This window comes from Nycticebus coucang, chromosome 2 (assembly GCF_027406575.1).
Source record: "Nycticebus coucang isolate mNycCou1 chromosome 2, mNycCou1.pri, whole genome shotgun sequence".
Classification (NCBI taxonomy): Eukaryota; Metazoa; Chordata; class Mammalia; order Primates; family Lorisidae; genus Nycticebus; species Nycticebus coucang.
The window spans coordinates 965,991-991,755 of NC_069781.1; the positions used below are offsets into that span (position 1 = coordinate 965,991).

The 25,765-nt window shown below is 59.3% G+C and overlaps 1 protein-coding gene across 7 annotated transcripts; it reads right to left on the reverse strand.

Annotated features, from left to right (window-relative positions):
* Position 1: 1 nt before the first annotated feature.
* GRIN1 (glutamate ionotropic receptor NMDA type subunit 1) lies at positions 2-25,443 on the reverse strand. 7 transcript variants are annotated; one of them, XM_053557095.1, is made up of 21 exons: positions 24,756-25,153; positions 21,843-21,977; positions 18,939-19,115; positions 17,062-17,124; positions 16,119-16,219; positions 11,104-11,225; positions 10,857-11,031; positions 9,480-9,624; positions 9,299-9,382; positions 7,115-7,256; positions 6,895-7,022; positions 6,408-6,572; positions 6,218-6,336; positions 6,004-6,116; positions 5,786-5,934; positions 5,549-5,706; positions 5,221-5,382; positions 4,881-4,990; positions 4,649-4,794; positions 3,250-3,360; positions 27-859 (listed from the first exon to the last, which is right to left on the reverse strand). In XM_053557095.1, exons 1-21 carry the CDS (start codon positions 25,011-25,013, stop codon positions 791-793), a joined length of 2,832 nt encoding a protein of 943 aa, XP_053413070.1. In that variant the 5' UTR covers positions 25,014-25,153; the 3' UTR covers positions 27-790. The 7 variants fall into 7 exon arrangements, with proteins under 7 accessions (XP_053413036.1, XP_053413044.1, XP_053413062.1 ...); XM_053557061.1 differs by lacking the exon at positions 17,062-17,124 and having other exon boundaries at positions 2-1,218; positions 24,756-25,182; XM_053557069.1 differs by lacking the exon at positions 17,062-17,124 and having other exon boundaries at positions 2-859.
* Positions 25,444-25,765: the final 322 nt, after the last annotated feature.

A 25,765-nucleotide genomic window follows, 5' to 3' on the forward strand; every position in this document is an offset into this window, starting at 1 on the left:
ATCTTGTGACATTCCTTTAGACATCACCACTGCACACACCGGGATGGGGGCGAGTGTCGGAGCGCGGCTGCACACGGGCCGCACGGGGAAGGCACGCGCCCGGGCACTGGGAGGGCTGGTCCTACAAGGAAATGTCGGGTGGGTCACACACCCCAGCGAAGGGGAGGGCAGGCGGGCGGGTGGCGCTCTTCCGTGCCCTAGGTGCAAGGCAGGGCTGGAGACAGTCCCCAGCCAGCGTCTGGGAAAGCCCATCCTGGGCTGCAGGCCGGACGAGAAGAGCAGGGCTTGACCCTCTCGAGTCTGGAGGAGGAGGCGCCGGGCGGCCAGCTGGGGAGCCAGGGACGGCGGTGGGAGAAGGGCAGGGCCAGCCCCGGCCCGCGGGGTCCAGGGGGAGATGGGGCGCGGGTGGGGTGCAGCAGGAAGAGGAGAGGGCAGAGCTCAGGGTGCCTTGGAGGGCGGCCAGGCCCTCGCTGTGGCTCAGGGCCCCTCCGTCTGGGGCCGGTCAGGCTCCTCTCCCCACTGCTCAGAGACCCCAGGGCCCTGCCTCTGCCGGAGCGCCCTGTGGCCCTGCCCAGCCGGCTCGGCTCTGACCCCGTCCTTAGCCGCTCGGTCCGCACCTTGGTCCGGCAGGAGCTGCCTGCCAGGCAGTAGGGCGAGTGGGCAGACAGACCGGAGGCCCAGGGGTGGGCAGTCTCTGGGGCGGGTGGGCTTCCCTCAGGCCTTCCCGAGCAGCAGGACCCATCAGTGTCCTTGGCTGGGCTAACTGGGCAGGTGGGTGCCTCCGGGGGCCTCACACCACGGTGCTGACCGAGGGATCTGAGAGGTTGAGCGGGCCCGTGATATCAGTGGGATGATACTGCTGCAAAATAGAAATACACAGACAAAGCGCCCGTTAGCCCCGACGCCGGGGGCACGTGGGGGGCCATGACGGGGTGGACCGGCCAGCCGGCCAACCGACGGGTGGGCGGGCGCGGCCTGGGGGAGGCTGGAGATGTTCCTCCCCGACCCCGTGGTGCTCCGGGGCTCTGCGTGGGCCGGGCCGCTCTCCCGTCCGTCTGTCTGTCTGCGGGGGAGGGGGCAGAGGAGGGCGGGCGGGGCGTCTCAGCTCTCCCTATGACGGGAACACAGCTGCAGCTGGCCCTCCTCCCTCTCAATAGCGCGTCGCGGCAGCACTGTGTCTTTTTGGTTTTGCAAAGCGCCGCGTCCACCCCCGGTGCTCTATAAATAAGAACCAACAATCAATACCCGCTGGCCCCGCCAGCCGCCAGGGACCCCAGCCCTCAGCGCCCAGTGTGGCCCTGGCCCACGTGGGCCACAGGACAGGGGCAGAGGATCTCAGCAGCCAGACCGACCCCACCCTGCCCAAAGGAGCCCCCCACCCAGGCCTCCCTCTGAACAAGCGCCCAGCCCCAGAGACAATGGGAGCTGGGCTGCCCTCCCCTGCCCAGCCCCCCAGCTGCCAGTGCCCTGCAGTCAACCCTGCTGGGTGGGGCGGCCCCAGATGCCGTATGGTACCCAGGGAGGCTCAGGCGAGGATTCCGCTGGGAAAGGGTCCCTGGAAGGGTGCCATGAGGGTGTCTGAGCTGCACCCGCACCAGCTCCAACCTCTGAAAGTGGCCACCGCCTGCACATATTTGGCTGCCTGCTCCCCAGTTGCTTCTCCTGTCTGCCTGGAGACCATCCCTTTCCACAGTCCTCTCGGCCAAGCTAGTCTCCCTCAGTCTCTTCTGAGTCCCTTAGCAGGACTCCTGACTCAGACTTTGCAGAACAGGCTCTGCCCACTTTCCTGAGGGGTCCTGGGGATTGTGCCTCTGCCTGCTCCTTGAGCTTCAGCTGCTCCCAGCCCCACCGACCCTCACTCTCCATGACCCTCCCTATGCCATTCCCTGCCCAGGAAACTGAGCAGCCAGGTTTCACAGGTCCCTCTTGGGGTACTTTGGGGATTTGCCTTAGGTTTGGGTGGCTCTATGCCAAGTCCTGTCCGAGCCCTGGAAGTCTGCCCTTCTCCCCAAGTGTAGAGGTGCAGGGCTGTAAAGCTCACTGTGTTCCTGGGTGTAAGCCCCTGTGGGCTGAGGTTGCCTGTGGGCTGGAGGTCAAGTTGGCCCCTGGGCTACAGGGTGGCCACTGGTCTGAGGCCTGTATTGGCTCTCTGGGCAGCCCCCCCTGTGCTGTCTGAGACCACAGTGCCTCTAGCAAGGCTGGGTCTGTTCTGGGAGCCTTTGGTCCAAGTAAGCACATGTAGTGCCACGACATGATGCCCAAGCAAGGGGCAGGGGAATTCTAGGCTCAAAGGGTGAAGAGGCCTGGCTCTGACACCCCCTAAGGGAGTGGGTGGCTGAGGGTCAGGAGCTGAGGTGCTGGTCTTGTCCTCCAAGGCCTCCCCTTCCTGGGCCCCTATCTGGGAACCTTGGTGTCATCCTGAGCTCTGCACACCATGTCTTGTGGGGTGACCCCTGCCTGTCCTCAGACTCCCTGGGAGCTGCCACCATACCTCCTGCAGGGCCCCTGCTCAGCCTAGGGTGAGAGCCATCCCTCTGGTCCCACCCTATTCCCTGCCTGACAGCCCCCTGTGGCCAGGGGCCAGTTCCAACTCCAGGCCCCAGCCATCCACCCTGATGGACCCAGGCCCAGCCCCCAGCCCCCGGCCCACACAGAGACCACATGGAAGATGCAACACGCATGGCTCTGGTGAGACAGGTGAGACAGGTGTCTGGGGGGTGGGGCTGGCGGCCAGACAGACGGACGGGATGGGACATCACAGCCACCCTTCCAGGGCCGTCGCAGGGAGGGAGTGAGGGCGGCGGGCCCCTCTGGGAGAGGCAAGAGAAACGGACGTAACAGAGAGGTGGTATGGCCTCCCAGCAGGGATAGGGCCACTCTGGGCTCCCAGGGCCCCAGATGTGGCCCAGAGAGGCAGTGAGGCTGACTGACTGACCAACAACATGACAGGCTTCAAGATGGCGTGTGGGTCATGGCAGGGGGAGGCAGGGGGAGGGGGGTGGGTAGACTAACGGAGACACATGGGGAAAGCCAAGGACCCAGTGTAGGTCGGGGGAAGGCTCGAGAGTCAGAGAGAACAGCACTGGGAGTGCTGGGCAGAGGCTGCCTCAGGTGGAGATGCAGGGCAGAAGGGACCTTAGGAGTCAAGGTGGGGCGAGGTGGGATGGTGAGGGAGTGGGAGACAGACACGGAGGGCGGGGGAGCGAGGGAGGAGTTGGAGACGTGGGACTGGGGTGCTCTCCCCCTTACCGTGTCTTTGGAGGACCTACGTCTCTTGAAGCTGGAAGCCAGGGTGGAGGTGATAGCCCTAAATGTGGCTTTCTTTTTAGGGTCAGGCTCTGCTCTACCACTCTTTCTATCCTAAAATGAATATGTATAAGTGATTAGATGGCTAAGGGTGGTGGCCACACCTGCCCTCGCCTGCTCCTTGGTGGGCCGCTGCCCGGCCTGGCCGGCCACTCAGGCCCTCACTCCTGCCTGCCTCCCTGTGCTGGACAGATGGGCCGACAGCTGGACATTCGAGAGTGGCCTCTTCTCCTGTCCGGGGACTCAGGCCTGACTGTGCTTGTGCTGGAGTTGGGTGTGGGGAGTCCCACCTTGGGTCTCTTCCTGGGAGGTCTGCCTGGCTCCCTGGCTCTGGGGTGGCCCTGGATTACAGATGTCCCAAGGAGGAAGAGCCCTCCAAGGACAGGAGGAGTTGCCCCTCAGGCCACACCAGCCATTCTTCAAGGAGGCCACTGTCCCCCAAGGGGGCACACACCAAGAATCAGGAAGGGGCCGAGGGGCCGAAGGAAGGCAGGTGTCGAGATGGAATTGGAGCAGTAGACAGAGGCAGCTCCCAGGACTCTGGCCTCAGGTCTGATGGCCAGGACAGCCTGGGCCCGCCAATGGCAGCAGCAGCCAGGTCCCCAGGGGACCTGTGGGGCCAAGAGCAAGAATGGGCGGATGAGTGGGGTGGGGGCTCCAGCAACCCCCCCGCCCTCACCACCTTGCTGCACTGCCAGCTTCTTGTCAGGACACAGGCTCCAGGAAAGCACCCAGAGAAAGAGAAGAGATGGAGTGAACCGGAGCTTGCCCATGGGCCACTCAAGGCCTGCCCAGGCCTCACAACCCACCCTGTCCCAGATGGGTTGTGACTGCCCGCGCCGGCGGCAAATTCCCATGGACACATAGCCTGGGGCACAAGGTAGGGCCAGGCTTGGCCCAATTAGTATTGGAGTCACAGAGCACAAGGACATAGCAGGAAAAGGGGTCTCTGGAGGGTGTCCAGGGGAATTGGGGCGGCGGAGGGCAAAATGCATCTTGGACTCACATGCTATACACAGGTGGGCCCTGTCTTACCCTGCCTGCTTGCCTTCCTATGGAATGAGTACCAGCGGGCGACTCTGGAGACAGAGGGGCCAGGCGGAGGCTCGGAGCAGGGTGCATGGCCTCCCAAAGCCGGCTTTGCAGTGGGGAGCCATGTGCAGGCAGTCTCCTGCCAATGCTGCCCCTGTTTCCTAGGAACACTCACCACTGCCCCGGCCTTGGCTCCTAGCTCCAGTCCTGCCCATGGGAGCCAGAGCCAGTGCCACAGACTTCAGGGATGGAGGAGGGCTGTGGCCAGGCCGGGCCCTGGGCACCAGGCCTCAGAGGTGGCCTGCCCTACCTGTAGGTTCTTCCTCCACACGTTCACTGCTGCAAAGGCCAGCTGCATCTGCTTCCGGCGGGCATCCTTGTGCCGCTTGTAGGCAATCTCAATGAAAATCAGGAAGATCCCAGCCACGATGCCCCCAGCCACCAGCATGAAGACCCCTGTGTGCCAAGACCCAGAGCCTCAGGTGCCAGCCAGAGAGACCGTAGTCCACAGCTAACCCACTTTGGTGTCAGCAGATCCGCACCTGCCATGTTCTCAAAAGTGAGGGTTGCAGGGGCGTTGCTGCGTGAGTCACATTCCTGGTACCGAACCCACGTCTTGTCCAGGTCTTCCATGAAGCCATTCTCATGGGACCTGAGGGTACAGGAGAACGTGAGCCTGAGGAGGGATGGTGCTTTGAAGGAGCAGGGTGCATGGGTGCAGGCCATGGTGGGTGGGGCCTGCAGTGGAGTGGCCTGTTCATTGGGCAGTACCTGGCCTGGATGGGACATACACAAGCTTGGGGTGGGGCCAGGTGCTGGGGTGAAGCTCTTAGACCTGGGTGGCAGAGGGCGAGGAGGATGCAGGCACACAGGGACACGCACTTGAGGATGGACAGGGAGACATTCTGCTTCCAGGGGCTGTCCTTGCGCATGCCAATGCCAAAACCCGAGCGGAAGAACAGCTCGCCCGTGGTCACCAGGTCGCACTTCTGCGAGGCCTCGAACTCCAGCACCGCGGAGTCCCAGATGAAGGCGTGCAGCTTGCTGCCGGCAGAGGCAGGGTCAGCGAGCCTGCGTGCCGCCCTCCCTCCTGCCAGTCTGTAGCCTTCCCATGGTCTCCAGCCTGGAGGCTCCCCTCACCCACTTTCCTGTGTGGTGGACACCACCCTATTCCCTGCCCAGCCGAGCCAGCCTCCTGCATGCCCCTCACTTGTCCCTCACGGCCTGGATGGCCTCAGCCGCACTCTCATAGTTGTGTTTCTCCATGTGCCGGTACATGGTACTCAGTTCCACCTGCCGCCGGAAGTAGATGTCCACGGAGCTCTGCTTCACGGTGGCGTAGATGAACTTATCTGAAGGGTTCCTTAGCTGCAGGAGCAGAGGACCGGGCTTCTACCAGGCACATCCCAGTCAACACCACCCTCCCCTCCAGCCAGTGGGGCCTCACCCGCGGATCGTTGATGCCCGTAATGCGCTCCTCTGGCCGGTCCAGCACCAGAAAGGCTGCCAGGTTGGCAGTGTAGGAGGCCACGATGATCATGGCAAAGCCAGCCCACACCATGCCCAGGATGCGTGCTGAGAAGCTTCGGGGGGCACCTGTGGGCAGAGGCTCAGTCAGCTCCCCAACAGCAGAGGTTGAAGAGGACCAGCAGGGTGTGGTCTTACCTTCCCCGATGCCTGAGTTGAGCAGGACGCCCCAGGAGAACCACATGGCTGAGGACAGGGTCAGCGCGTCCTCCTCCTCCTCCTCACTGTTCACCTTGAACCGGCCGAAGGGGCTGCGGGTCGAGGGCAGGCAGGAGAGAGGGCAGGAGAGCTGGCCCTGCCTGGCCCCACCCGCCCTGCCCAGGGAGGCGTCTGAACCCCAGGCCGCGCTTACCTGAAGCGGTCTAGCAGGTAGAGCATCACGGCCACCACGTGCACGGACAGCCCCACCAGCAGCCACAGGGTGCTCTGGAAAGGCTGCATGAACGAGTCCAGCGTGCTCCGGGGGATCTCCTGCAGGTGGGCAGACAGTCAAGGCCGCTGGCCCTCCCAGGGCTCCACGCCCCCTCCTGGCCCCTGCACACCTTCTTGACCAAAATGGTCAGGCCCTGGTACTTGAAGGGCTTGGAGAACTCGATGTACTGCGCGCGCTCGTTGTTGATGGTCAATGGCGCCACAATCATGTCCGCCTGCCCACTGAGCAGCTCGCCCATCATCCCGTTCCACTCCTTCTTGTTGCTGTTGTTCACCTGAGGGGCAACAGGGCTGCTGGGGATGCGGGGAACGTCCGCCCCTCTCCTGCCACAGGTACCAGCCCGGAGCAACCCTAGCACGTCACAGGGGTCCGATGCTCCAGGCTACCTGCTGCCCGCGGGCCCCACCAGCCCCGGGGCCCCGCCCCGCCCCAGGTTCCTCCAGCCCCGGGGCCCCGCCCCTCACCAGGCCCACCCCACCCCAGACCCCGCCCCACGGGTTCCAGGCCCCACCCCGCTCCGCCGGCTCCTCCAGCCCTAGACCTTGCCCCCGCCCCAGGTCCCGCCCCAGGCCCGCCAGTAGATGTCCACCACCAACCCGCTCCTGTGTGCCGAACTTGCCGTCGGCTACCAGGTGCACCTCGTAGGTGAAATTCATGGTCCTTGCCAGCTTGATGAGCAGGTCGATGCAGAAGCCGTAGCAGCACTGAGGCACCGTGTGGCGCGCTGTGAAGGTGGGGTGGTGACTGCTGGGCTCCCGGCCGCCCCCCGTACGCCCCACCTCACGCAGCCCTCCCTCGCCCCCGCCCGGCACTCACGGCTGCCCGGCGACGTGTCGTTGGGCCCTGTGCAGATCACCTTCTTGACCGGGTCGCCATTGACTGTGAACTCCTCCCTGCATGTCCCGTCGCTCATCGTGGGCTTAACATACACGAAGGGCTCCTGGTGGATTGTCACAATCTGGGGGGAAGGGGAGACCCAGTCTGGACCACCGACCCTAGGCAGCCCAGGGCCCACCTCTTCTCAGCGCCCAGCCGCCCCTCCCTAGCGCCCCCCACCAGGCATTGTTCCTTCCCACCTCCCTGGCCGCCTTCGGGAGGGCCCGGTTCTCTGGACTGACCCAGACTCATCAGGAGCAACTGGAGCCCTCCCCTCTCTTGGTCATTTTTCCTCCAGTCTTGGCTCATGCTACCCCTCCATCAGGGAGCCTGCCCAGACACATCCAGTGTGAGCCAGGCACCTTCTCTAGTCTCTCAGGGATGAGAAACTCCCCCTCCCATACTGGAGGACAGGGGCATCTTCACAGAAGCCAGGCCTGGGACCCACAGGCTGTCTGCTGTGTCTCCTGCAGCCCCCAGCTGCAGTCTTCAGTCTTGATCCTCCGTCTCCGGTCCCTCCCCTCTCCCCTAGTGATGCTGTCCCTCTCCTCCCTGGCACTTAACTCAAGCTGCTGCCTGATCTCCCTCCTTTCTCTCAAGGGGTGGGCCACAGCCTGGGCAAGGGGTGATGCGGAGGAGGTGCCTGATGGGGTGGTGAGAGCCTAGGCAGGCAGGCATGAGGAGCAGTAGGAGAGGCACCCTCAGCTGGTGGCTCTTGGGGACGTGGGCAGGGCCCCTCAGCTTTGAGGGCAACATTTCAGCTTTTATCCCTGGGAGATTAGGAGCCCTTACAGAAACTTATTTCCTTTTAAAATTTATCATGTTTTCTATTATTTCTGTTAGTACTTTAAAAAATATTAGTGAGACCAGAAATATATATATTTTTTTTGAGAGAGAGAGAGAGAGAGAGAGAGAAAATCTCACTCTGTCACCCTGGGTAGAGCATCATGGTGTCACAGCTCACAGCAACCTCAAATTCTTAGGCTCAAGCAATCCTCCAGCCTCAATCTCCCGAGTAGCTGGAACTACAGGCACCTGCCACAAAGCTTGGCTAGTTATTTTCTATTTTTAGTAGAGACGGGGTCTCTACTCTTGCTCAGCGGGTCTCGCTCTTGCTCAGGTTGGTCTTGAACTCCTCAAGCTCAGGTGATCCACCCACTTTGGCCTCCCAGAGTGCTGGGATTACAAGTATGAGCTACCATGCCTGGCCCAGAAACAGAATTGGTAAAAGCTTCAAGCCATTGGCGTTTTGACTGTTACTTTCAGACTTTCCCATGGGAGATGTATGAGCTACAGGAAAATGCCACATTGGTGTTGGCAGAGCCCACCCTGTCTGCAGGCAAAGTGGTCTGGGTGAGAGGGTAGAAGGGCTGCCCCTGCTGCAGGGGTGGCCAAGAAAGTAGACAGGGTTAAGAAACATTTGAGGACCAGGAGAGGGCTGTCTGGGCACCTTGCATGTAAGGTCCTTGCCTTTGGTGGTCTGTGATACTGGCCAGGCTGGTGTGGTGGGTGTGGTGTGGGTACGATGTGCTTCAGCATGGGGGGCCCTCAGGAGTGCACCTGGGAGCAGAGAGAGGCCCATGGGTGAGTCTAAAGGAACATGATAATCAGGCCAAGGGAAAGACGTTATGAGGGGGGAACCAGCTTAGAGAGGGGGTCCCAGAGGCCCAAGGGAGAGCCAAGAAGGAGATGTCCTACCACGGGAAGTACTGCAGGGAGGGCAGGGTGAGAGGGACAGTTTGACCTAGTGACACCAGGAGGCCATGGGGCTGGCCATCTGGAGGAGGGATGAGGGGTGTGGAAGACCAGGACTCAGGACAGCAAGTTCGAAGCTGAGGTCTGCACCAGGACACAAATGACCATCTGTTTTCCCACTGTATCCCATAAGCTCTTCCCCAAGAGAGTCCTGTCCCAGATAACTTCCCAAGACTTAAGCAAAGTTGGGGTCAAGAGGGGTGGAGGCAGTGGCAGCCCCATCTCCTCCTTCCACTTGACCCCCCCTCCCCCGCTGCCTATGCTGTGGCACAGGCCCTGTCCCCACTTCCTCCAGTTGCTTTTGTTGGCCTAAGGCCTGGTGGGTGGATAGGGTGTCAGGGATGGGGATGCTGCTGGTCAGGCCCCTACCTTGAGTCTGGTAGACATTTGGTACCCGCGAGGCTTCTCTGTCTCTCCACCTGGCCATATAATCTTCCTGTCATTGGGGATGACCTGGGGGTGGGAGTATGAGATGGAGGGTGGCCACGCAGGGGTCTTGGCCCCAGGACCCTAAGGCCCCAGCCCCCACCCCCTCATGACCCCCACCTACATGGGTGCCATTGTAGATGCCCACTTGCACGAGCTTTCGGTTCTGCAGGTTCATGATGCTGTAGTTAGCAAACTTCCGGTCCCCGTCCTCATTGAACTCCACGCGGCCAGTCACCCCGTCCGCATACTTGGAGGACATCAGCACTCTGGAGAACAGCAGTGTGGTGGAGACCTGTGCTCACTCTGGCCTCTCAAGCAGCCAAAACTTCTTCTTCCCCAGACCCAGGGATGGCAAGACCATCAGACTCTTGCTATCAGTCTGATAAATGCCACACACGTGTATGTGCGCGTGCCTGTTCTGTCACCAGGTGGCCAGCACAGCCACAGCTGAGTGGCTTCTGGATGCCAGATGCTGTTTGGAGAACTTTCCATGGATTAGGATGTTTGGTCCTCACAGCCAGCAACCATCCTAGCTTCATAGAGGAGGCTGAAGCCCACATGCCAGTGAGGGAGGGAGGCAGGTTGAGCATGGTATCTGGATGTGACCACCGGGCTGTCCTGTCTGGCTGTGTGTAAAAGTGCGTGTTGTACCCAATGGGCCATATCAGTGCATCTGTGTGCACAGGTGGCCCCTATGTGGGATGCATGCTCATGAAAGTACTTGTCACACATGTGAGAGTCTGTGTGCACACATGGTTCTGTGCACATGTATACATATGTGTGCACACATACTGCCTACATCTGTGCTTACATGTGTGCACCTGTTTCAGACACTGTGGACAATGGCTCTGTACAGTCTACTCAGTGGCTGGAGGCCTGGGGATAGGCTGGGGCCTGCCACACCCCTGGTGGTATAGTGCCCAAGGGTGCTGTGAGTGAACTCCTGCCACACTACAGCTGTTCACTCGGTCTCTGGGACTCAGCCAACCCTGCTCTCTGCAGGGTCAGCTGCCATTCTTAGGCTGTGCGGCCTCCTGGGTCCCTGGAAGCTCCCAGTCCCCCACTGCATCAAAAGCCTCCTCCCAAGGCTGCCAGCCTCTGTGTGTGTGGGTGCTGTCTCAGGGTGGGCTGCAATGTGGAAAGGTGGCGTTGGGAGCAATAGAGGCAGTTACAACTTCAGTGACAGTTGCGGTATTTGCGTCAGTGTCGGGAAAGGGGTGGTAACTGTGTCAGTGGAGACAAGGTGATGGTGCTGGGGAGGTATGAAAGAGACAAGTAGCAGAGGTGACAGTGTCCGTGGGATGTCAGCAGCAAGCCCCACAGCACCACCCCCAGAGCAGCTGCGCCGGCACCTCCCGGAGGACCCCGCCCACCCCGAGAGCGCTCCGCCCACCTCCCCCCCCAAGAGCGGCCCCGCCCACCCCGAGAGCGCTCCGCCCACATTCCCCCCCAAGAGCGGCCCCGCCCACCCCGAGAGCGCCAGCCCTCCCCTGCCCACCTCTTGAAGAGCGGCCCGGTCTTCCAGATGTTGGTGTTGCCCACGCAGCCCCGCGGAGGGTCGGTGATGTTCTCCTTCTCCAGGAGCTCGTGCACGGCCTGGGCCACCACGCCCACGGCGTCGCTGATGTGGGCCGATTCGTTCTTACCGTTGATAAGCTGCAGTCCGATGATACCTGGGCGAGCAAGCACCATATCAGCGCCCGCGGTCCCCTTCCTGTCCCGATCCCGCGGAGACCCGCACTCACCGTCCGGGGCGTAGCGCAGCGCATTCCCCGAGATCTCGCGCTCCCCAACCAGCCACACGTACCCCGAGCCCGTCATGTTCAGCATCGCGGCCGCGCGGTACACGGTGGCAGCATCATCCTCGCTGTGGGGCAGACGGGGTGAAGGGCCAGGACTCAGGCCCTCCCCCGGCCTGTCCTCCTCCGCTGGAGCTGGGGCCTGTCCCCCATCCCTGGGAGCGAAGCCTGGAGCCGCCCTTCCGCCTCACTGCACCCCCAGCCTGCACTTGGGAGGGCAGATCCGGGAGTCTCCTGGGCCTCTGTGGCTGAGCCCCGCGTTTGGGGGGTAGGGACAGCGTTAGAGACCTGGCTTCTAGGACTGACTTCCTGCTTGTCCCCTCTGTGCACCCAGGGTGTCCTTCCCTCCTCTCAGGGAGACCCCAGACGGGGAGCCCAGGACAGTGAAGGGTCATTGTTTATTGATCACTTGCTGACCAGGTACTGTTCTATGTGCTTTGTGTGGATTTTCTTATTTAAACCTCACAGTACTCCTATGGGGCGGGAATTAGTACCGTCTCAGAGGGGAGACCGAGACAGGTACACAGTGACTGGACAGAGCCCAGGCTCCTGCAAACTCCTGGACAAACCACACCACCCTGGTCCTCTGTGTTCAGATGTGCGAAAGGAGATGGGTGCACTCTGGGTTGGTGAGATGCTGGCGGTGGGACCCCACATCTCAGGTGCTGCCCCACTGCAGCAGAAGCTGCCAGAGAGACCAGGAATTGCTCTCCCTTCCAGAGTCTGAACACCCAAGTTGCTCAGGAAAGCCTCACCTTGCAGCTACCTCCCAGGTGAGCCCTGCAGACAAGGAAGCAGGGAACCTGGTTCTCTGCATTGTGGACCTCCCTGGCAATGACAAGGGCCTTGGGGCCCTTGGAGATGTTCCCCTCACATCAGACCCTTCCCTGCAGGGCCTGACCTGCTCAGGGTGAGCCTGGACCACTACTGGCACTTGGCCTCTCCCACACATGGGCAGTAGGCACAACAGGTTTGGGCAGATTGCCTGAGTGTCATGCTGACTCTGGAAACTAAGGTGGCCTCAGTTCCCCAGGGGATCTGCTCCCACTTTTCTCAAGGATGAACCCACAAAGAAATGCAAACCTTCAGCATTTGCTCTAAACGACAGTGCTATAGACGTGCCCCAGGCTGCACCACCCAGTGACCCAAGCATGAGCAGCTGGCAGAGGCTCTGCACCTGAATATGGCAGAGACAGCTCAGCAAGACTCACACCATGCACGTCAAGGCCCAGAATGCCACTGTCAGCTATGCCTGAGACCTCACAAAGAAGCCCATCTTCTTGATACAATTCAGGTCTATGATATGCAACCCAGGAGAATGATTATGAGCAGCAGAACAACTGTAAACTAAAGCCTGATCCATCCATCAAAAGTCATCAGATTTATCTTACCGAAATAGCTGATACCTATAAAGACAGTTTTAGGAAAATAAAAATGAAACTTTTGGAAACAAATTCTTTGCACTCTGTAGAAAATTGTCCACAAACTAAGATTGGCTTATGAAGTAAACACCCTTAACAACTTTCACTGAGGAGGACCCACATGTGACAGGCTGAGGCTCTGGGGTCAGGAGGTTGGTGCTGGTGGGGGCCACTCTGTGCCAGCCACAATAGCTCACACATAAAGTGATTGAGTTCTTTCCACCACTGACAGCCTGGGGCCCTTACATGGATTTCTGAAGACAGATGTTGGTGGGTATGTGTTGACAGATGTGCTGTGTGCAGTGTTTGCATATGATAGGGCAAGAGTTGAATGTAGCATGTGTGTGCATGACATGAGCACATATGCATAAGTGCACATGTGCTGTGATGTACATGCATTTGTGGTGTATATGTGCACATGTGTATAGGTGGATGCCTATGTATAAGTGTGTGTGGTATACGGTGGTGTGCATGTATATGCGTGTGTGGTATGTATGTATGTATGTGCCTGTGTGCATATATATGTGCATGTCTTGTGTGCATGTGTGTATGTGGCGTGTATCCATGTGTATGGGTGTGTGGGGACGTGTGTGAATGGCATGAATATGGTGTGTGTGCACATTTGTGCATGTGTGGTATGTATATAGTGTGTGCATGTGCCTGCCAGAACTAGGTCCCCTTCCCTGAGCTGACTAACACACTGGCTCTGGGCACTGAAAGCTGCCAGCAGGTGGCCCTCAGCTGAGTCCCAGGGAAGAGCCTGTGGCTGCAGAGTGCTGCAAAGAGCTCACTGGCCAGAGAGGAGACAGTGGAGAAAGTACCATCGTTTCTCTGTTAGGCTGGTATGGTGAGGCTCTGTGCATTGGTTTTACATGTGATTTTCTGTCCTATGTGCTGTTGGTGACCATAATATATGGGTCTGGCAGGTCAGTTTGGTGAGAACTTGGCTACTGCAAAGTGTACAGAGTGGGGTGGCAGCCCCCAGCCCTGTCCATCCAAGAGATTCCTGTTTGGGGGTAACCGGTTCCTTGAGTTGCTGCATCCTGGGTGAAGGAGTCTTCTGCATGCTGACCAGCTCTCTGCCCATTTGTCCACCTCCCACCCATCCTATTATTCTTCCTCCAAAGCTACCCCAAACCTTTTGATGAGTGAGGGAAGTGTAAATGAGTCAGGAAATAAAAGTATAATCCCTGCACTTTGGGAGGCTGAGGCGGGAGGATCACTTGAGACCAGGAGTCCAAAATAGACAGACCTGGACAGTACAGTAACCCCCATCTTTACAAAAAAGAAAAAAAAATTTTTTTTTGAGACAGGAGCCTCAAGCTGTCACTCTGGGTAGAGTGCTGTGGCATCATAGCTCACAGCAATCTCCAACTCCTGGGCTTAAGCGATTCTCTTGCCTCAGCCTCCCAAGTAGCTGGGACTACAGGCGCCCGCCACAGCGCCCAGCTATTTTTTGGTTGCAGCGGTCATTGTTGTTTGGCGGGCCCTGGGCTGGATTAAACTTGCCAGCTCAGCCGCTTGAGCCACAGGCGCCGAGTCCCCCCACCCCCAATTTTTTTTTTTTTTTTGAGACAGAGCCTCACTCTGTAACCCAAGCTAGAGTGTTGTGGTGTCATAACAGCTCACAGCAACCTCAATCTCTTGGGCTCAAGCAATCCCCTTGCCTCAGCCTCCTGAATGGCTGGGACTACACATGCCTGCCGTCCCACCTGGCTAGTTTTTCTATTTCTATTTATTTATTTATTTTTGAGAAAGAGTCTCACTATGTCACCCTTGGTAGAGTGCTATGGCGTCACAGCTCACAGCAACCTCAAACTCTTGGACTTAAGTGATTCTCTTGCCTCAGCCTCCCAAGTAGCTGGGACTACAGGCGCCCACCACAACACCCAGCTACCCTGTTTCCCCGAAAATAAGACAGTGTCTTATTTTAAGGTGTGCTCCCAAAGATGCACTAGGTCTTATTTTCAGGAGACATCTTAATCTTTCCTGTAAGTAGGTCTTATTTTCGGAGGATGTCTTATTTTGGGGGAAACAGGTTAGTTTTTATTATTATGGTTTTCATTGCTATTTAGCAGGCCTGGGTGAGCTTGAACCCACCAGCCCTGGTGTATGTGACTGGTTCCATAACCACTGAGCTACGGGTGCTGAGCCTAGTTTTTCTACTTTTAGTAGAGACAAAGTCTTGCTCTTGCTCAGGCTGGTCTTGAACCCATTAGCTCAAGTAATCCACCTGCTTTGGCCTCAAAAAGTGCTAGGATTACAGGCATGAGCCACAGCTCCCAGCCTATGAAAAAATTTAAAAATAAATTAATTACTTGAAAAAGCGAAAAATAAGAACCTGGGTGGGGGGCGGTGCCTGTGGCTCAAGGAGTAGGGTGCCGGTCCCATATGCCAGAGGTGGCGGGTTCAAACCCAGCCCTAGCCAAAAACCACACACAAAAAAAAAAAAAAGAACCTGGGTGGGGCTTCCTCTCGGTGGAGCTTGTGCAATCCCAACCCCGCCTGGGCACATCTTTAAGCCTTTCTCCCAAAGCCTCAGGCGCCCCTCCAGCAGCACCCATAGTTGGATAGGTGAGTGGACAAGTGACCCACGGCTGTATGATGGGGTTGGCCACTGTCCAATGGGGGAGGATGCAGTGGGCAAGGATTTGTGCTTTCTTGTGGCTGCTTCGGGAGGAGCCCAGGCAGAGTGGGGTGGCAGCCCCCAGCCCTGTCCTGTCCAAGAGATTCCTGTCTTTCAGCCTGAGGAGCCGTGGCGAGCCCCACCCCCCACTAAGCCCCAGGGGTGGACAGGCAGGGCGTATGCCTGACATAGTGCCTGAGGGTTTATTGACTGGGTTAGCTGACTAACTGCAAAGGGACATCTGCATGAGAATGGCAAGCCCTTTCTCCCTTGCAGAGCAGCAGAGGTAGGTGAGTTCCTCTGGATAAGATGACCCTGCTGCACTTCCCACCCCACTGGAGCCCAGCAGAGCTTCTGGGTCAGGGAAGACCATGGCAAGTATGTGCCGCTGTGAAGGGCTCCCACTTTGCCCTCCCCATTCTTCCTCTTTCCTGTGACCTAGCTTCTTTCTTCCTAGGAGAACCTAACCATTTGCAAATGGGGAGATTTTTACTGTGGGCTCTTCCCTGATGTTGGGGTATGGAGCCAGGCCCTGCCAGGACAGCCTGGTTTTCTTAGGCACCCTACTGGTTTCCTGTCTCCAGCTGCTCCGGCCCTCTCCCTGTGCTGGGCCTCATCCCCTGACCCCACACCTACAAGATACTCCCTGGGCTATGCATCTCCCAGCCCAAAAGCCCCCCTCATAGCAAATCACTGGAAGTGAGGGAGGGTCCAGGGAGGAAGGGGCAGACTGAGGGCATCACATAGGCCAGGTCACCAGATGTGGGGGGTGGTGGAGTGGGGCTCTCCTGGGTGAAAGTGTTTTGAAATCTGAAGCTCTCCCTGCTCCACGATGCCCTAGCTCTGGCCCAGACAGTGAGCACGTGGCTCAAGCACAGCCCTGAGTGAGGTGGGAGCGCCCAGACCAGTCTCACCTGGCAGAGAGGATGATGACCCGGGCCTCCAGTTCTCGAGCCTCCATCAGCAGGGCTGTCACATTCTTGGTCCCCGGGTCGAACTGCAGCACCTTCTCTGCCTGCGGTGTGAGCAGGAGTGTTAGCAGGCAGCTGGGGCAGGGAACATAACGCCTCAGGGGCGAGAGTTGGGCCACAGCCGCTAGGAACCCCAAGGCAGCTTAGCTAGGGCTGCCGTGGCCTGTGCCTGCCACGGCCTGTGCCTGCCACCTGCGCCTGCCACCTGCTTCCTCTCTCCTGGCCTGGCCTTGAAGCTCTTGTTCTGTCTTCAGCCTGCTGGCCCTCCTATGCTCGTTCTCTGCGCTTGCTCTCTCTTTCTCTCTCTGTCTCTCTCTCTCTCTCTGCCTGCTCTCTCTGGGTCTCTCTTTCCACCTCACTCCTGTCTTCACCTTTGCACTGAGCATGCAAGCTGAAGTGGACCCAGACTCAGAAACAGGCGTGCAGCGGACAGGAAACAGAAAAGAGTTTTGGAATGCAACTGGAAACAGAGATGGGGCTGACTTTTCCAAAACCACAGGAGGTCCTCTCAGGTCTGACTCCATAGGCCCCTTCAGGAGCAGCCCGGACCCGGTGAGCGGGTGGCCGAATGGTGGGCTCCCTCCTGGGTTCCACAAGGAAACCCTGGGGGTCCCAGAGATTTGCATGCACTTCCCGGAGAGCAGCTCCTCCTGCAGCCGTGCCTGCCTCGAGGGTGCGGCTGGGGTCACAGCGGGTGGGCCTCAGGCACCCACGCTGCCCATGCCTGCTCTCTCCTGCTGCCCTCTCCTGCCTGCTGCCTGCTGCCTCTCCTCACTGCTCAGGCCTGCGGCTCGGCGGCTGGGCCTGACAGCGGCCCTAGTGGCTGAGGCGCCGGAAGCCAGGGCTCCCTAGTCGGTGGGTGGCGTGCACGTCCATGCATATATACCTTGGGTCCGCGCTTGTTGTCATAGGACAGTTGGTCGAGGTTTTCATAGTTCCTTTTTTTACTCTGATGAATAATGTGCACAGAGAAAATATGCAGACACAGAAGAAGATTATAAACGGTTGAAAATGACGGCGCTAAAGCAATCACACCACCTCCTCGGCACGTCGGCAGATGGGCACGTACCTGGAGCTCGCAAACACCAAGGCCCGGGGCGGGGACTGGGGGCCGGGGCAGATCTAGGGGGCTAGGGGCACAGAGGCGGGGCCACAGAGGCTCCCTGCCACAAAGCTATGCTCTTGGAAAGGGAGGCCCTGTCCGCGTCCACCCCTTGCATCCCACGTGCCACCCCCCACCCTGCCATGCACCTGCTGTGTGCCCCAGCAGTGCCCACCCCCTCCCACGTCAGTCCTTCCCCTTTGTCCTCCCTCCTGCCCCTCTGGAGACCGAGGTGCTCTTTTCTTGCTGACTGGTGTGCCCACACCTGTTGGCCCTTGTGCAGGCAGAGGTGTGTGTGCGTTCACATGTGCACTGGCAGCCTGTAAAGGTGGGGCAGGGCAGTGCTGTCTGAGCACTGTGTGTGTGTACAAGTGGGGGTGGGTGCTCACGTGGGGGGGCACCTGTGTGTCCAGTGTAGAGGCAGTGTGGTTTGCTTCTGGGGCAGAGGTGTGGCTTGTGATGGAAGTGTCTGGGGACATGGTCAGTGTTCACCTGTGAGTGATCTGGTGGCTAGATGTGCAGGAGTGTGAGTGTAGCCATGGGTGGGCACATTGGGAGGTGAGATGCCTGTCCAGCGCTGGGCCTGAGGGGCCCTCTCTTGGGAGCCCTCAGCCATCATGGCCACCCTCTTACCCAGATTCAGCAGATCCCCCATGACAGGACTCCCAGGACCCTCTGATCTGCCCTCTGGCTTCACCCCCCAGCCTGGGCCTTCTACTCTCTCTGGGGGCCTGCGGCACATTGGGGGGGGGGGTCCTGGGGTTGGCACCAAGTTGGACGAAGCCAGCTCTGACTTCATGGACAGTACATGCTCCCCTGCCGCTCCTTGGGTCTGGCCTTGGGGCCCCTCTTAGCCTGGGCTCCCTCCCTCTTTGCCTGGCCCTGGAAGCCATTGTCTGAGTGCTGAGTGCCCAGGTCCCTGGAGGTCCCGAGTCACCTCTGCTGAGTTCCAGCTTCTCCTTAGCCTCGAAATGATGGGGCAAGGAAGGGGCCGGGGTCACTTGGACCCTCAGAAATCCTGGCTCTGATCTCTCCGGAGTCCCACAAAGTGGGCTCAGGCTAGGCTGGGGTGGGGAATCAGTGTGTCCTAGAACCAGGCATCCACTTGGTCCCGGTGAGGGGTCCAGAGCCCAGCCTGTGGGGGTAGGCAGAGGAGCCTGAGGGGTCAGGCTGGGGAGGGGGTGGCAGGCATCTGTGGGTGGGCTTGGTGAGCTGTGAGCTGCAGGCTGGGGATGAGCACAGAAGGGGTCCCCATGAGCAGGGGCCAGGGCCTTTAGGGAGGGGGTAGGAGGCTACCACCGCCAGGGGGGCGTGGCATCCTAGGGAGGGGTGGGTCAGCGGAGACAGCGCCCCCGCATTGGAGGCTAGTTGGGCGCCGCAGGCGGCAGCCAGGTGAAGGGCAACAGGGATGGACGAGGGTGGGGTGTTTGCGGAGCTCCAGGTGGTCCAGCCCTCGCCCCGCAGGGACTGACACGAAGGAGATTTCGACTAATGGCGAAAGCAAGTGAAATGAGCCAAGGACAGGCTGGGGCGGGCACTGCCAGACGTGGTGCTGCTGACCATGCACGATGGAGAGAAAGGGTGTCACACACGGAGCCACAGACACAGCGGGCGCCCGCTCCTCTCCTGCTCCGCGAGGCCCGCCGATGCCTGACCCTCACCTTGGACTCACGCTCCTCCAGCAGCGTCTCCAGGCGCTTCTGTGCAGCCCGGCCCTCGTGGTCGTCGCTGACCAGCAGGATGATGTGGTTCCAGCTGTAGACGCGCATCATCTCGAACCAAACGCTGGACTGGTGGGAGTAGGGCGGCACGGTGCGCAGGAAGCTCAGGTGGATGCTCTGCGGGCACAGGGGTTGGGGTGGGGCAGGTGCAACTGGGCCAGGGCCCCACATCCTCCCCTCTGGGGACACTTGCCAACTCCTGGGGGCCCCACATCTTCCTGCCTGGCTGCATCCCACTGGCCTGTCCTCTTTCTCCCCCACACTAGCTAAAGGAGGCCAGGTGTTGCGGTAGCAGCACCGTGATAGGGACATCCATCTCTGGAATTGTTCTTGGGGTGGACTTGCCCCTCCTTGGAAGCCCACCTTTGTGTTGGACAATTTGAGTTCAGAAAACACTCACTGACGTGCAGCACTGGGGCTGTGTGTGGAGTTCTTCACAAATTCAGTAACTATTATTAGGAAGTCTCACTCTTGGGCTAAATGGCACCTATCCTCCCTGAGTCCAGTGGCCATTGCTCACTGGCCACGCTGCTCTGCACACTGGCATGACCAGGAGCTGCCTGCCTGCCCAGCCTGGGCTCCCTGTGTCAGTGTTGTGAACACTGTCCCTGAAGCGTCCCTTGGCTCCACATCGATCTTGTGTTCTGAGGCCCCCAGGTCATTGTTCACCTGTCCCCTCTTCGAGGCCTAGGGGCAGTGCCTTGAAGTGAAGAATGTCCTCATCACCTGGCCACAGGGCTGCAAGGCAGGGTCTAGCTGAAATCCTGAGCTACCTCTGACCCAGCCTTGCTGGTCCATATGTGGAGCTCAAGGGTCACCGAGTACAGGCTGTGACTGGGCTAGTGTGTCACTGAGAACTTTGGCTCCTGGCTCTGGCCTCCTCTGGGCTGGCCTTACCTGTGGTGCCTCTTCTCCCTGCCTCTCCTCTGCCCCTGGCTGCTTCCCTCCCTAGAGCCATTTTCTCCTCTTTGCATATGAGGAAACTGGTACCCAATGAGGGTGGAGGAGGCCGTGGTCGGGGGGCACAGGGATGAAACCCCCTGCTTCTCACAGCCCAGGGTGAAGTCACCTGGGAGGAGCAGCTTGAGCACCTTGGGGTTTCAGAGCTGCAACAGGGGTACCAGCCTCCCTTTCCCCTCACCCCTGAAGGCAGACCCCTCCTCATCCTCCTGCTGTGCTGGACTTGGCTTCACTGATTTCTGGGCTTAAGGCAGCTCTAGCTTGGACCACAGACTCCAAGCAGGACGAGTTTGGAGATGGGGGACCCAGAAGCCCTGGCACCACGCCTAATGGCCCCTGCCACATGGCCTCTCCATGTGTGTCTACAAGTGGCCCAGGCCTGCAGGGAGGTGTGGAACAGGCTGTAGTGGTCCTTCCAGCCTCTCAGAGGCCAGTTGGCATACCCAGCCAGTGGGTCCTCCCAGAATTGTGGTCTGCCTGGGGGATGTGTGACTCATGGCAGGCTCCATGCCTCTCTGTGTTAGAATTTCCTGCAAAACTGACTGGGCTACCTCTCTACTCTTTTAGTTGCTGTTCTAGGACTGCACAGAGACACCCAACCTCTGCACCAGCCCATGGCTCACTAGGCCTTGCAGGAGGCTGAGCTCTGGAGGCATGGAACCCCACGGCCTCCCCTTTTGCTAAGGGCTGCCTCCCCATCCACTCATCCAGCTTCATTGTCCACCGTGCCTTGGCACTGGTGGAGGCTTAAAACCTCAGCCCTCACTGCTGGCTGGGTGCCCTTCTCTCATCTAGACCTTTTCTCCTCCTGGAGCCCCCTCCAGCTCCCCATATCCCCCTTCAAAGTCCACCTGTCCAGGAATTCTCCCTGTCTGTTGCTCCTCCCAGCCCTAGAGGGGGTGTTATCAATACCTTCACCTGCGGGAGGGCCACCTGCCTGTGCAAGTGAGAGTGCATGTGCATGCAAGAGTGTGTGTGTCAGGGTACATGTGCGTATGAGAGTGCGTGTATGTGTGAGGATGCATGTGAGAGTGCATGTGTGAGGGTATGTGTGTGAGGGCACGTGTGCATGTGTGTGAAGGTAAATGTGCAAGGGAGGGTGCATGTGTGCACAAGAGTGCACATGTCAGGATGTGTGTATGTGTGAGGATGCATGTGTGCGGGCACATGTGCATGTTAGGGTGTGTGTGTAAAGGATGAGGTGCATGTGTGTGAGAGCATGTGTGCATGTGAGGGTGCATGTGTGGGCACATGTGTGTGAGGGTACGTGTGTGAGGGCACGTGTGCATGTGAGGGTGCATGTGTGTGAAGGTGCATGTGTGTGAAGGTGCATGTGTGTGAGGGCAAGTGTGCATGTGAGGGTGCGTGTGTGAGGGCACATGTGTGTGAGGGTACGTGTGTGAGGGCACGTGTGCATGTGAGGGTGCATGTGTGAGGACACTGCATGTGAGGGTGCATGTGTGTGAAGGTGCATGTGTGTGAGGGCAAGTGTGCATGTGAGGGTGCGTGTGTGAGGGCACATGTGTGTGAGGGTATGTGTGTGAGGGCACGTGTGCATGTGAGGGTACGTGTGTGAGGGCAAGTGTGCAAGTGAGGGTGCATTTGTAAGGGCACATGTGTGTGAGGGTACGTGTGTGAGGGCAAGTGTGCATGTGAGGGTGCATGTGTGTGAAGGTACATGTGCATGTGTGTGTGAGGGTTTGTGTGTGAGGTTGCATGGGCATGTGTGTGTGAGAGTGCAAGCGTGTGAATGTGAGTCGGGTGTGTGTGCATGTATGAGAGTGCATGAGCATGTGTGAGGGTGAGGCCAGGATTGTGTGGCATGTATGACACGTGTCTCCCAAGGGCAGAGACCTTCCCACACAGTGCATGGCCCAGGCTTACCTTGTCTGAGTAGATGGACATGCGAGTGGTCAGCCCCAGGACGGGGATGCGGTAGAAGCCAGCTGTGTAGGAGACGGGTGTGGGAGTGAAGTGGTCGTTGGGGGTGGGTGGGTGGCTAACTAGGATGGCGTAGACCTGTGGACACAGGAGATAGGGTCAGCTCAAGCAGGGGTGGGCCAGGCACTGTGCTAGAGCCTGGGTGTAGGAAGCAGGGGGGCCTGAGCCCAGCAGGCCACAGCAGGCCACAGGGGTTGGGGTGATACCACTGCTGTGCATACAGCTCTGGATACACATGCCCACTTGAGGGGAGGAGACCCTACACCCATCTGTAAAGCAATCCCAGGGATGGGGCAGATGCCACATGCAGGAGGAGAATGGATCCCCTCCTGGGTTCTCCCTTCACTCTTTTTTCTTTTTTTTTGGAGACAATCTTACTCTGTTGTCCTCAGTAGAGTGATGTGCTATCACAGCTCACAGCAACCTCCAACTCTTGGGCTTAAGCAATTCTCTCGCCTCAGCCTCCCAAGTAGCTGGGACTACAGGCACCTGCTACAAGCCCAGCTATTTTTTGTTGCAGTTGCCACTGCTGTTTTAGCTGGCTGGGGCCAGGTTCAAGCCCACCACCCTCGGTATATGGGGCCAGTGCCCTACCCACTGAGCCACAGGCACCGCCCTTCACTTTCGTTTTTTTTTTTTGAGACAGAGTGTCACTTGGTCATCCTTGGTAGAGTGCTGTAGCATCATAGCTCACAGCAACCTCAAACTTTTGGGTTCAAGTGATCCTGTTGCCTCAGCTTCCCAAATAGCTTGGACTATAGGCACCTGGCACAATGCCTGGCTATTTTTTAGAGATGAGGTCTTGCTCTGGATCAGGCTGGTCCCAAACCTGTGAGCTCAATCTATCTGCTTCGGCCTCCCAAGTTCTGGGATTACAGGCGTGAGCCACCACATCCGGCCTTTCTCCCTTCACTCTTCACACAACTGGCCAGGGGCCCTGGATAGCCAGCTGTGAGCTAGATGATGAAGCCTCCCAAGAGTAAGGTAAAGGCCTAGCCTGTGTCCCCTGGGGCCTGTATGCCCCATCTACCTTCTAAGCATGGGATGCATCCATGGCCAGCTGGGGAGAATGACTGTTTCTGCACCATGGCCAGCTCCCCAAGACAGGGTGGGCAACTCCCAAGGTCTGCCTCAGGTTTGAGGGGAGAAGCTCATCATCAAGCCACTAGAGAGAGTGCTGGGCCCCAGATGGGCTGTATGAACAAGGCCCCATCCTGACTTGGAGCTGTGGCCTCATCCTAAAGGAAGGGCAGGGGAGGTGCTATGGGGAGTGCAGACCTCCTGCTGTGGCCAAGGCCCTTGCTGAGGGCACCTGAGGTCAGTGGCTCCACTCCCTGGAGTGGACACCTCCCTTCCTCTCACAGCCCCTCCCAAGGCAGCGGGCAGATGGTCAGGGATCCACCTTCATGTTGAAAAGACCTGTGTCTGACCCCAACTCTGCCTGTGACTTTTACAGCCACAGGTCTCATTTGCATCTGCAAATGGTGGCAGTGGATGCAGTGCACAACCCCACGTGGCAGGATATAGCCTCAGCCAGAAGGTGTGCTACATGAAGGACAGCTGCTCTTCAGGGGCAGTGCCCACAGACAGCAGAACTGCCAGTGAGTTGGAAAAGGGGTTTCCCCAGAATGGGCCCTGTCTGGATTCTGGGCTGCACCCTCTATGTTCCTCCTCCATCCCAGATGGAGCATGTGACCAAAGCTCCTGGCCACAGACATGTCGTCCAGTTCTGTTGTCACTTGGTGCCCCCGGGGGGGGGGGCATGGGATGGTTTGTGAAGTGGGGAGTGAGGATTTCTGAGCAAAACTGGCACAAACACTAGTTGCTGGACCGCTCCCCCCATCCCCAGTCTGCATGCAGAGCTGCCAGACAAAGGGCCATGGGCCAGTGCTTGTGTGGGCATGTGTGTGCCTGTGCAATGACCATGCAGGCATTTACAAGTGTGCTGGAATACATGTGTATTGTATGCAAAAAGTATCTGTATCCATACTTGTGTGTGCAGGTAAGTACACAGGTTTGTATGTGCTCCTGGGTGTGCATGCTAAGCAGTGTGTAGCACAAGCATGTGACCACGGAGGTGCATGTGCAGCTGACTATGTAATGTTGAGGTGCACAAGTGTGCACTAGTGTAATGTACATGTGTGTGTGAGCATGCCTGACCATGGGTGTGGTGTGTCCATCCTGTGAGCATGTGTTTGTCCTGCCTCTTACATAAAGGGCTGCATTGCAGTAATCCTTGCAGCTTCATTGGAATTCAGCAAGCAGCTCAGCCTGGGGCGGACAGCTCTGACAGGCAAAATCTTGGGATTCATGTCCTCCCCCGCAGCGCTGCCTGCCACTGGCAGATCCCTTCACACTGGCAGTCCCCACTCCCATGCCCACAAAGCACCCTGTTTCAACACCTGGGCCAATTCCCATCTCAGGCAGACCCATGGTCAGGGGGAGGGAAGGGAGGAAGGGAGGAAGGGAAAGAGATTCTAGAAGCAGAAACAAAGATGGCCCCAGGCCCCATCCTGTTTAAAGCTCTGCAGTGCAGGCATGTGGCTAGAATGGGCACTTCAGCCCCTGTACCCAGAATGCCCATCCCCCCCATGGTGACACCAGCCGAAGGCCTGGAGCCCAGAGGCCTCCTGAGGACTGGCCAAGTTGTCAAGCTGACCAGACTAGGGGATAAGGTGGGGAAACCAGCAGATACTGGTGTTTGATTTCTAGTGAGACCAGTCTTCTCCAGTTGATTCCAGGGAAAGTGCTGGGAAGGACAGAATGAAACTGGGACTGCGGGAGAGTGGAGGAGGGGGGAGGGGGAGGTCGTGGGGGAGGAGCGGGAGCTGGGTTGGGGATGGGACAGGTGGGCACCTGGCTGGAGATGAGGTCCTCACACACCGACAGGGCCATCTGGATGGCGTTAGGCTTGTGGGTGACAGAGGTAGCGTTGAGCTGTATCTTCCAGGAGCCGTGCCGCTTGTTGGCCTGATTCACGGCCTCGCGGAACATCTGCTCGTGCTTCCGCGTGCTCAGCACCGCGCCGATGTTGACGATCTTGGGGTCGCAAGCAGCGCGCGCGAAGGAGCAGGAGAAGAGCAGGGCGAGTGTTAGCAGGTGCATGGCGCTCATGGGCTCCGGCCGCCACGGGCCTGGCTTAGGGCAGCGCGAATCTGGCGCCCTGGACGCGTCCCCAGCGGACGCCCTGGCAGTCCTGCGCCCGCCCGCCGCCCCGCGGGTCGAGAACGCCGCGAGCAGCTGGGGGCCACGGGCCAGGGGCGCCTGCCCGGGGAAGGGGCGCGCAAGCGCGGGAGCGCTGTCCGCGGTGCTGACGCGGGGCCCGGCGCTGCCCCGAGCGTCCGGCGCGGAGAGGACGCGGCGGCTCCGTGGGCGGCGCTGGTTCTGGTCCCCTCGCCGCGGCGACTGCAGCGGCCGCGGAGCTGCGAGCGGGGCCGACCGACGTCTCCGACCCCTCCCGCTGCCCTCGCTTCCCGGCGCGCGCCTGCGTTCGCGTGTGTGGAGAGCGCGTGAGTCGGCGGCGCTCGTGCGTGTGCGTGCGCGCCTGTGGTGTGCGTGGACCGGGCCCGGACCGTGACTGCGCTTCTGGGAGCGGAGCCCGCGAGTGTCAGAGCGGAGCCCGCGCGCTCCCTTATCTCTCACGTGCCCAAATGTATGTCTCGTGTGCTTGTGCGCGCGCGCACGAGTCCTCGCCCACCCTCGGAGATAATTCGGGTTTGACTTCGACAGGCGGGAGCCCGGAGGTGCGGGGAGGCTCGGAGCCACGCCTCTACCAGCCGGCAGCGGGGTGCGGGAGAGGCTCCGTCTGCCGGCTGTGTGACTTGGACTCCCTCCCCAGGGTGCCTGCCCCCGTTGCGTGACTCATC

Coding starts and splice junctions, on each gene's coding strand:
- GRIN1 (XM_053557053.1), bottom strand. CDS start 25,013: ATGAGCGCCATGCACCTGCTAACACTCGCCCTGCTCTTCTCCTGCTCC. Junction 7,023..7,114: donor CGACACGTCGCCGGGCAGCC/GTGAGTGCCGGG, acceptor CCACCTTCACAG/CGCGCCACACGGTGCCTCAG. Junction 3,361..4,648: donor TGTGGAGGAAGAACCTACAG/GTAGGGCAGGCC, acceptor TATTCATTTTAG/GATAGAAAGAGTGGTAGAGC.